Source organism: Babylonia areolata, chromosome 12 (genome assembly GCF_041734735.1).
Source record: "Babylonia areolata isolate BAREFJ2019XMU chromosome 12, ASM4173473v1, whole genome shotgun sequence".
In the NCBI taxonomy this organism is placed as follows: Eukaryota; Metazoa; Mollusca; class Gastropoda; order Neogastropoda; family Buccinidae; genus Babylonia; species Babylonia areolata.
In genome coordinates, this window is record NC_134887.1 from 18,633,933 (window position 1) to 18,645,768 (window position 11,836).

At 40.2% G+C, this 11,836-nt stretch overlaps 1 protein-coding gene across 1 annotated transcript in view; it reads left to right on the plus strand.

Annotated features, from left to right (window-relative positions):
• LOC143287851 (uncharacterized) overlaps nt 1–11,836 on the plus strand; it is a 56,930-nt gene that overhangs the window by 28,330 nt on the left and 16,764 nt on the right. The window contains exons 3-4 of the mRNA XM_076596089.1: nt 5,789–8,467; nt 10,787–10,829. Coding sequence (XP_076452204.1) covers nt 5,789–8,467; nt 10,787–10,829 — 2,722 coding nt within the window. The remainder of the gene's footprint in view (nt 1–5,788; nt 8,468–10,786; nt 10,830–11,836) is intronic.

Here is an 11,836-nt window from a genome sequence, read left to right on the forward strand (position 1 = left end):
ATGACAGGCGCAATAGCCAAATGGTTAAGATTTTACTTTGTATCTGCGAGTCCTGAGTTCAACCACAGTATCAGCACCTTGTGGTGGAGATGTTTCCTGTTTCCTAGGTCAGCATTTGCACATACCTGCTTGTGCCTTAATCCCTCTTATGCATAAAAACACATGCAAAAGATCAATCTGACATGTAAAAGACCCTGAAATCCATGCCAGTGTTTGGTAGATAATGGAAACTGCAGCATACCAGCATATAATTATGCACATAGAGAAGTGGAGTAAAACCAGTCATACACGTATTAAACGCCCTCTTGTAGTTTGTGAGTGAGTGTGGGAGCTGCAGCCAGTGAATGCAGAAAGAAAGAAACAACAGGGTTTTTTACTTTTTTTCTTTCTTTTTTTTCCATTTAATATAGAGTGTGAAAAACTTTTTTCTCCACCGAATCCAGGCACGCAGGGAGACTGGTTACAGCACAATCAGTTTTGGTTGGTCAGTCGGTCATTGACTTGCTTACTCTGACCTGTCTCCAGAACAAGGTTTGATTTAAACAGGGAAAGTAGTTTAACATTGGTTATCTTTATCTCAGCTGGGTCAACCAGCGTCTAAAACCAAAATGTATCCCCCCCCTCTCCGGATGCCTGGGTGAGGGTACCAGTATGGTGATGATTACAACTGTCAACATTATCCCTACCTGATGGAAGTTGCTTATTTGTAATTTCTGCTGTACTGTTCCACTTCTGTTTTGTTAACTTAAAAGTTTGTACTGTCCTCCTCCCCAACCTTATTTTTTTTCTTTGTCAGTCATCTGGATTCTTCCTCCAGCTGCCCCCTCTCTCCCCAAAACACACACACACTCACACACTAGAACCAACCAACTAAATAAAAAACAAACATGCTTCTTGTCGCAGTCCAGATTTAAACTATTCCGTGCCCTCCCACCTGTCGTGTCACCCCCACGCCCCTGGTCCCTTCAAAACCATCTTTCCATCCAACACCGAGTGGTTAAAGCATTGGACTTTCAATCTGAGGGTCCTGAGTTTGAATGTTGGTAACCAGCCGAGGATAGGCGCTATGTAAGTATCCATATCATTCATTCATGGTACAGCTGTTCATTCAGTTCATCATTATCAGTAAGACCTGACAAAATAATTTGTCATTATCGATGTGCAATCAGTGAATTTCCATACCATCTTGTAGGTGTAACACTTTGTGTCATGAATGACTGCGCTTGTGAGTGGTGATAGCATGTATGTGTGTAGGTGTGTTGGCAAATTTGTTGTCAGTATTAAGTCATATTCTCTGAAACATGGGTGAGTGGGCAGCAAAAGAGGAAATAGAAAGTGTGTGTATGTGTGTCTTTCCATCAATGTAAAATTATAAAATTATGAATCTGGCAGGTGAAGGATTAGGCAGTGATATTTCTGTTGTGTGTGACACAGCACCATACCTGTATTGTAAGTTTGTGCCAGGGTTGTTTTCTCATCGATATTTGAAATAAGAGAGAATACATAATAGATGTATGAATAATGAATACACCTGACCATGAATTTAAAACACTTGTGTTAGATAGCAACTGGAGCACATTGAAAACACAAATGCATGTTCACACACACACACACACACACACACACACACACACACACACACACACACTTGTTCACACATCATCAACACATTATCAACTGATGTGTTGTGAAGAAAAACAAGAGAGGAAAATCAGCTTGTTAGTTAAGGATGACTGGGCATAGATTAAAGTTGTAAACATCAGGATGGTTCCCAGTTGATGTGATTTCAGTACGGAGATCATAAAAATATTCTGGTGACCATGACCTTTCTGTACAGTTACGTGGGCGCGTCATAGTTCCATGCTCAGACTGTTCATCCTCACCTGAGAGTAACAATGCTATAATTGTTGTTCATGTTATGTGCAAAGCAAGCCATTGTCAAACCATTTGCCTTGCAGACCTTAGATCCTTCGTACCTCACCTCACCCCTCCTCTCCACACACAAACCATTTTTTCCTTTCATTTTTGTGTTTTTGTTTGTTTGCTTGCTTGTTTGTTTCTCTACCCTCCTGACTATTTTTTTCAGACAGAATTAAGCTTTTGCAATAATGTCAGGTATTCTTTGGGTCTATTACCTGTTAAAATCAAAATCATTTATATGGGTTGATCTTTATATGTGTGAGACCTTGGCTTCATCATTTTACTTTTCTGCCATTTTTGTATATAAAAGAATGTGCAATATACAGATACTCAAGACCGATTTTTTTCTTGAAGAAAGGTTGTGAATGGTTTGTGACATTTTTAAAGAATAAGAATTTCACTAAACAAAATGTAAAATAATATTGGAAGTACAAAAACATGCACCCACACCCATCACACCCATACACAACACACACATCTACACTCATGCACATCTACACTCATGCACACACACACACACACACACACACACACACACACTGTATTGTAACTTTATTTCATTCAGGACTTGGGGGGGGGGGGGGGGTGAGGGGGGGGGGGAAACACATTGGAAGACGGTTACAATCTGTTGGAAACACCCCACAACCCTACTCATATATATCTGTTATAAATAAATGTATTTTTTAATTTCAGTCATGATAGGCACATGAAAGAATAAACATACTGACTTTATTTTAAATTGATGTGCATAAGAATCACCATAACAGTTTTTGCCGCTTTTTCTATCTCTTTCTCTGTGTGTGTGTGTGTGTGTGTGTGTGTGTGTGTGTGCAAGGACATACTGCTCCAGACAGACTGTCATGTCAGTTTCCTTAACATTGATACAATCTGTGCCACTGACCCACAAATACCTGTTGACAACAAACTTGAGTTGAATCACTGAGGTGTCATGTGTTTATGGAAGGGGTGTATGTTTTTACAAGTCTAAAGTGTGTTCATATGCTAAGATTTTTGTTTTAGTTAAAAAGTTGATTCAGTTTTAAAACTCTCTCGTTTCAGCGTGTGGTTGGTTTGTGTGTGTGTGTGTGTGTGTGTTCTGACAGTTTGCTCAGTGATGGCTCAGTTGCGGTTAGTGTGAATTCTGGTTGATTATCATGTTTACATAACCAGTGATGGGGATCTTTAACATTTGTATGTATATGATCTTACATGAAAGTGGATCAGGCATTAACAGATCCACACAGTGGTTGACCTGGTAGCTTGGGTTGGTTGGATGTGGTCTTAAATGTAGTTTTTGTCAGTTGTATTGAGCATGTTTATTACACTTATTGACAGCAATACTGGTTGGCTGAAAGGAGTCATTGGAGGGACCGGTTGGGGATTTGGGGAAACTTTGGGGTGGGGGAGAGATGTGACTTATGTTCATCAACGTGTTAGTACCGGAGTGCCAGAGACTATTTACACGTCTGTAGTATAGTTCCGAACGAAATCGAAGTGAAACTGCCAGCCACACGGTTACAGTTAATGGGTTGAACGCCGAGTTAAACGTTGCAACAGCCTCAGCCACAACCATCGTCATTTGCTTGCGTATACATTACACAGATAGAGCGGGGACACAGCAGAGACTATAGAGTGTTTTCGCAATAATCGCAGCATTGCAACACGTGTAGTAGCGTGTATAGGCCTTAGAACTGTGTCGAACCTTCTGGGTTCATCACAGGTCACAATACACGGGACGAAGACACGCCCCTCTTACACACGCGAACTTTAGTGCAAATGTCCTAGTTTTGTGTCAGCATACTTCTGAGTTTATTATTTATGTTCATTTTGGTCTTGCCATAGGCAGATTGCCAAGGTGGTTTTTTTGTTGTTTAAAAAAAAAAAAAAAAAAAAAAATTAAGACATGAGTGAACGTTAGACCGTCGGTTAAGGACGGGAGCTACATCAACGCCATGTTACTCCCTTTGACCAATTGGAAAGCGCTTTAGTTTGGTGATGTCAAGCAATCGACCAATGAGAAAAAAGAACACAACAAGAACTGTACGCAGTCTGGTCGTCGGATGATGCAGGCCCGAGAGTGAAATCACAACGCCGTTCACCACCCCGTGTCTTGCCATCTAGCCTGATCACTGCTGCCACAGTCTTTTTTGAAACAGCATCCAAAACAACCGAAAACTTAGTACGGTATCCCAAAGAACGCAGTGACTGTCAGCCATTACAGAGAGGAGACTGTTTGATCGAACACGTTGCGGAACAGGCAGAACCGGTGACGGCTGGTATGTTTCCCTGTTTTTATTCTAAAGACCACCCTCGAATCGCATTCAGGTTCGTGTTGTATATATCTCTGAAGTCAAGTTTCGTGTCTTGATATGTCACTCTGATCATACATTCGAAGGGGGTCGATCTGTTTTATATATGTCAATATGTAGATAACATTGAGACTCAAGGCAGTTTACAATTCGTGAAACTTACGCCCTGTAGCTGTTCGTGCCCGTTATAATCGAGTGACGTAGTTTGTAAACCTAGTATGTAAGTCACTAGGGATTTATATTATTGTTATTCATATAGTTTCCGAACTGCACCGCATTTAATTGGTCATATTTCGCATTTTTTCACTCGCTTTTGGCAAAAGCGAATAAACATAGAAATCAACTAGTTCACATTGTTGCTGTGTAAATCGTAAGGATTGACTGACAAAGCAGATTTTAAAGAAAGGAAAGCAGAACCCGATACTACATGGATAAAGAATGAGTGACCCCCACAGATCAACAGGATCCATGTTGTGCAAGCCTTTTGTTCAGTCTTTCTCTGTGTGTTTTCTGTAGTCTTACTAATGCCCATTAATGTGCTTTTGAATCACTTTATAGTGAACTGTTCCTAGGTTTAATCAGGCATAGTGTATACTACATTTATATCTGACTCAGTAAAGATTTAAATCGGTGGAAAATACATGATCCTTTAAAGTTTTGTCAATTTCGTTTCTGAAGGCGTTTACTGATGATGCATGGATGGTTTCATTGTAATAAAATGTATTATTTATAGTATTGCACAGTACTAACTCCACAATGAAATATGGGAAAGTTGATTCGTTACAGATACATATATATATATATATATATATTTTTTTTTTAAGACCTGAATACCTGGAGACAGCAAAGTATTGTTTACATGCATTGACAGAAGTTTAAGGAAGTTTTGAACCATGCAACATGCATTTGTAAACAAGATATGTATGTGTTCATGCCGATGGAGGGGCAATACATTGTGAACAAGATCATTTCTGCATGTGTGAATGAAGAAGAAAGAATGCTATTCCAAATCTTGCTGCTAAATAATTGAAAAAAAAACCTGATTTTCCGTTTGCTTCTGTGGACCTTAATGAGAACTGACAGCTTCTGTGTGTTTGTGTGTGAATTTTATCATGTGATCAACTTGTTACATGAAAATTAACACAACAGTTCTCCTGATCCAGCTTATTGCATACCTTGTAGTTGTGCCCTCACACAGAGTAATAAAGGAATGAATCGATGCTCAAAACTAACACAGTAGTGAAGTAACAGCATAAAAAATAGGTAGCATTTATATAATTCCACAGAAAAAGAGAATTACCATTCACATGTTGCAAGCAGCTGAGTAGCATATAACCATAATCAGCATACTGAGTTTTGGCCCACACACTGCCCCTCTCTTTCTCTCTCTTTCTTTCTCCAGTCTCGTTTCCTCCCTCCTTTGCATCTTGGTTTTTGTGTTAAATGCTTTGACATTCAGGATTGACAGTAAGGCAACTGGTTACCCAAAGTTAAGTGACATGGCAAACTATGGTATTAACGCAACAGTGATACATACCAGGTTGTGCTTTTGTGTGCAGATGATGGAACACGGGAGGGTGGAAACAGTGGAAAAATTCTAACCAAAGACATCAACGGAAATCCTGCAGAGACAGAAGGTTCGCAACAGATGCGAGAAGCACACCCACTGGATGATAAGAGCTCTGTGGTATCAGTCAGCGGAAGGCCAGGCTCCTCTGGCACTCACAATCATGAGATGGGACACACACAAGGAGAGGACCTTGCAAGCTCCCATAACAGTAGCAGAAGACCAAGACGAAAGAGGAATGCTCGTCAGCAAGGCATAGAAGTTCATCCTGATCAAGATGAGAGTTACGTTGGGAATGTGTCAGACATTGACAATTTAGTCAAGTACATAAACAATGATATCAGTGCTAAAAATTTAAAGGAGATAGATGGCAGTAATGGAAGCAGCCTTCCTTCGGGTCCTCCCTCTACCGTCCATGTAAAATTACCCAAAAAGAAAGAACGCAACAAAGTTAAGACTGAAATACCAGGTGTTGCGGGAAGCTGTGACACTTCTGACACACCTTGGGCTTCATCACAGAGTGAATACTCCGCTGCAAAACAGGCAGAGTCAAAGGAACTGACTGGAACTCTTGATGATAAAGACAAAAAGATGGGGAATTCATCTACAACTGAAAAGTTAGATGCCAGTGAGGATGGGGTGGATTTTTCATCCTCCAGCATTATTGTCAAGGAGTCTGAAAATAATAACAAGAAAATCCCCAAACGTGAGCTGAAACGTGAATCTGGCAAAAACCAGAAAAACCATGTAGTGACCAACAGCAAGATATCATCCAACACAAAACAGACTAAAAATAATGATGACAAAACAAAAGAAAAACTGAAAGACAGTAGCAAAGATGCCGATGCAGAGGAAACAAAAGTGAAGAATTCAAAGAAAGGGAAATCCAAGTCCATGAAGAAGGACTCGCAGGAGGAGCCAAAAAAGAGAGAGGGAGCCTTGCCATCACCACCAGCCATGCCAGAAAATGATGAGCTTTTTGGAAGCACCCAAGGGCAGTGGTGCACTGTTTCCAAGAAAAAGAGGTCACAGACCCAGGCATCAGTTGTGCAGAACTGCTATTCCCCTCCTTTCCCCCATCAGACACGTTCCAAAGACCTCCAGGTGTCACCTTCTCCATATCCTGTTGATGCATCTCGCAGAAACCAGCAGCAAAATGCTTCTCAGCACCCACCCATCAAACCGGTGTCTTATGCACAGGCTTATTTCAAAACAGCTGAGTCTGACAAAAGAGAGAAAGATCTCAGCCCCAGTGATTTCCCGGTGTTGAATTCAAGCCCCAGAGATCACCGACTGTCACTTGAAAATGTCTTTGAAATTGGTGCGCTGGTCAGTGACAAAGACAGTGACAAGGAGTCTTCAAAGTCATTCCCTGCTGACATAAGTCTGGGTGGTAGAAGCAGAACTAGCTTTCCTGTATCTTATGCTTCCATGGCCTCTGGCAATGCAGCACATGAAAGTATTGACTCATCCAAAGCTGAGAGTGTAAGCTCTAGTGTGGAAGATTCAAGCGTGGAATTTTCAGCTAATTCTTCGTCTTTGAAGTGGAAGGGGTCGCCACAAGAGAGGCGCCATTCCTTTGGATCAGCACCTAAGGAGCTGTCAAAGAATATTTTGCAAAGATCTGGGAGTCAGGAGATGCTTCCATGTGATAAGGACTTGATGAGTCCATCTGTGACCATTCCTAACAAAATAGTTAGTTCTAATTGTAAAAACTTGGTTTCAAGTGAATCAACAGGCAGTTTCACAAGTTCAGATGCTGACTCGGCTCGTGGTAGTGAGGTTGGTTCAGAAGGCATAGGAGAGGAGTTCACCACCATAACACCGACTAATATTGACACCACAACTCATTCAGGAACCTCTGTGGAAACAAAAAAGACAGCTGTCCATGCTGCAGAGACCATTGAAAATGCAAAGATGGAGAGTGAAAAGGCAGTGAACAAATCCATTCCAGTAGACTCTGTTCATAGATCTCAAACAGTTAGAAGTGAGACCAAGACAAGTTCTTCAGGTGCTAAACAAGTGAATAATGGACGGAAAAAAGGGGTTGTATTTTTCTGCAACAAAAATGAAAAGAGCACCCCTATCACAGGACTTCATTTCGGTTTTTTCCATGAAGAGGAATATGCCTCTATCATGACTAACTCTGCTTCAAACAAGCCATCCGTGCCAGTTAATGGTGAAGAGGTCTCACAATCTGACAATGTAGACAGTTTGTGTGGCAGCAGTCTTTCCAGTTTCCCCCAGCAGCCACCTCATGCTGCTACTGCAGCAAGTTCTAGTTCAACTTTTGGTGATCACTGTAGCAAACCACCTAAAGGTCCTCACATAGCAGGGCTGAATGGACTAGTTTCACCACACACCCCAGACAACAATCCTGCCTTGGTGCTACAGACCTCTTCCAATCCTGCAGTCGTCAATGAACAGATCCCCACCCAGCTAGAATCAACAGGTCCTGCCACTGTATGTTCGGTTTCTTCATCTGATGTTTGTCCAGCAGCTCTGACCTCAGAACCAACTCAACAGTTACAAGATAGAATTATAGTCACATATGGGGGGCAATATAAGAATGAACCTCTGAAGTATGCTGTGTATATCCGTCCACCTGAAGAGACTGTCAAAAGAGAACCTTCCAAGGATTTCATCATGACGGAGAACTACCTCGCAGGAAGTAAGTGTGGATTTTCTTTTGTTTATAACCTGAAGATTGTATTATAAGTTCTACACTGTATGCAGGTTTTGTTTACTTCTTAAGTTCTATTGGGAGATTGAAAATCCTGACATATACTGCAGCTTGTGTGTGATGTTTGTTAGTTTTTATTCATTTGTTTTGGACAAATGATGTATTTAACTTTTTTTTCTTTGAAATTGGAACAGTGTGGGTTATCGTAGCGTTTCTTGTTTTTTGTGGGCTTTTTTGTTTTCCAGAACAGCTTGAGAAATACTTTTTCATACTCGCATTTTCATGCCCCGAATCCGATTTTGGATGCCTATTTGGGTGGTAAAAAGGAAGAATTGCTTGTATTTTCAGTTATCAGTATAACCTTTTTTTTTTAAATCAAGGGAAGTGTATGAGGTAATTCTTGTTTTTGAAATTTGCGTATGCATCACAACAAAGCGAAGTTAACGTGTGATTACCAACTGAAACTGAAAACTGGTACTGGGATAGGCTCCTGAGTTAACTTAGATCAAGACAGTAGGGGGTCCCTGCCCTGAGCTCAGTGTGCTGTGGATTCAAATGGGAAGACAGGGACCACCCACTGTGCCCCAGTCTTGTATCGTTCATTCTACCAATGTGTGGTTGCATAAAAATACTATTGAGAATGAGAGCCTGGATTTTTGAAAATGTCAGTCAAGTTTTCTAAAATTTCTGCAAGTACATCTATATATTTCATGGGCCAGGCTCGTAAGAAGCATGGAGTAGTATATGATCTACTAATCTAGCCTTGTAGCTCAAGTCCCAAACCAAAAGGGACCTCCATACTGATTATCAATAACACTAACAGTGTCATTTTCATCTGCATCCTCCTCCATCATTTTAAAGAAGAAAAAAAGAGACACAGAAAGGGAAAAGACCAAAATAATGTGGCATTTTGTGCTCTACTGTCATAATGCTTCAAGTTACAATTTCTTATTCACATTCATGCTCAGGGTGAGTTTGTGTCAAAGTCTTTGTTGTCATCAGATTCATGAGGGTTGTCATTGGAAGGACCTTGTGGCAGTATCTTGTTCTAGAACTGAAGGGGAGGTGTTCACTTGCTTCCAAGTTGCATGGCTCTGCAACCGAGTGATTATTGTCATCAGGAGGTGGTGTCCTGTGCCTACTTAATAGGAACAGATGCTACTGAATACAACCAAAGTGACTTAGCAGCAAAGCAGGGTCTTATCTGATAAATTTATGGCCTCGTGGTGGCCTTGAGCAGTAGATCTATATATGACAACTTAATGTTGACTACCCGGCCTGACACTGAGACCAATTGAGCTTTGAGTGGTTGTGAAAGGGGTGGATTCAGGAGAAGCACTAGACATGAAGATAATTCCAGTGATCCAGCATGGGGGGAAAAAAGAAAAAGAAACTCAAGAGTCTTAGAAAAGTTCACTGTAAAATCTTCATTCTGAAAATATTTATAATTTTGATTTTGCTCTGTTTTCATTTTATTTTGTGTTTGCTGTTTTGCTTGGTCCTACCAACTTTTTTTTGTTGTTATCAAAAAGACTTCAATCTTTGTTATATCTGATAAAGCTCAGATTGAGGACACTGATAATCAGTAGTTTCCTCAGCAAATTGGCAGATTTAGAATCAGTCGGTTGCTTAATTCAGGACTTAAGCTGATTGTAAGGAATTGAGCTGAACATAAATAGTACAGTTTAAAGTATGAAGAGACCGACTCACAGAGATAGAGACATGCATATAATGATGAAGAGACAGATTGCAAGTGATTGAAGGCCCACAATAAGCCTCCAACCAGCTTGGTTCAGCAGCAGTTGCTATAACCAGCCAAGGATAGATGATTGAATCACTGAATGGCATAAAACAGTAGGCATTAATGTAGTCTTTGCTGCTTTGAGTTCTTTAGAGAGCTGAAGTGATTGAGTTTTGATAATGTGCTTGATGCTGTTACTGTTACCAATCCTAATTCATGATTTATATGACGTCATGATGATCTGATAAGAGTAGAGTGGAAATGTGTATAATTATACACATGTTCAGATTAGCAAAAGAACATGATCAGAAAAGAATCCAGTTAAAAGCATACCAAATAGGTCTGCATGAAGGTTTCATGCACAGTTTGAGTTTGTATCTGTGTCACATTGTGAGTATGAAGATGAAGAACATCTACTCCTATTATTATTTACCATATACTCTCCCCCCCCCCCCCCCCCCACCACCACCAATTCATGAAATTGATAATCACTCACGTGTATGAACTGTACATTTTTTTAAATTCTAGTGTGTGAAGTTGAATTAAAAATAAGCTATTTGTTGCAGTGTGGAAGTGGAACAACAGCAATTGGGAAAGAGTTGTTGATTGGTAAGTGTGAATACTAATAATATAGTATTGTGTCATAATAAATGCATGTGAGCACATACTTATACAAGATTTGTAGAACATAAACCATGCTTGTGAACATGCTTGGTTGGCGCGCGCACGCGCACACACACACACACACATTTTAGGCCATCTGATTCAAATGTAGTGTCCCTACCATTCCAAACGAAATGGGACAATAAACACAAATTATAAGCAAATCACGCAGCTGGATCAGCTTTTAAAAGGGATTTCTTAAAAATCTGAATTAGATTTTTTAAAAATTAGAATGAAAAAGGTTTTGTTTGAAATGGATAAATTTAATTATAGAAGTAAAACGGATCTGACACAGCAGATCAGACTTGTCACTGTCAGTGAGGTGATGAATATCATTCATTATTATTGTCAAAACTGGAATACTACTGTTGATGATTCATTTTATTGTCTTAAAATTGTTTTGTTATTTTGTTGTTTTAACTTTTAAGATTAATTTCAGCTGATGATTGTTAAAGATTGATGTTATAGTTTGCCCTGTTGTCTCCTGCATATTTTTTTATAATACATGATGGGTTGTTCCTTGTTTTGGAGAGCAGCTTGTATGTGGCAACTAGGGATTGCAAGCCTGTCTGATCAAAGGACAAAATTGCCGTCACTTTCTTCAGTAGCAAATGCTGTGGTGTACATTTAGAGGACCTGGAAAGAAGTTGAGCTGCTGCTTTTACTTTCCTGTTCACCACAGGGAGGTGCTGGTTGCCTGCACAAAGTCAGTAGGCATCTGTGTCCCCGAAAAGGTTGTCTCTCAGCAGAGCTTGGGTCTGGCTTTTTTAGCCTTTCATGGACCAGTTGGCAGTGTTGCAGGAGTGTTCTGCTGTCATTGGTGAAATGTTTAAAAAGGCGCCTCTCAAATTGTCCAGTCTTGATTTTGTTTGTTGGAAGCTGTTTCGTTTGGAAATTTTGTTTAATTGTCGTTGTTTCCCTCTTTTATGTGACTTGTGTCATGTGACTTTTTA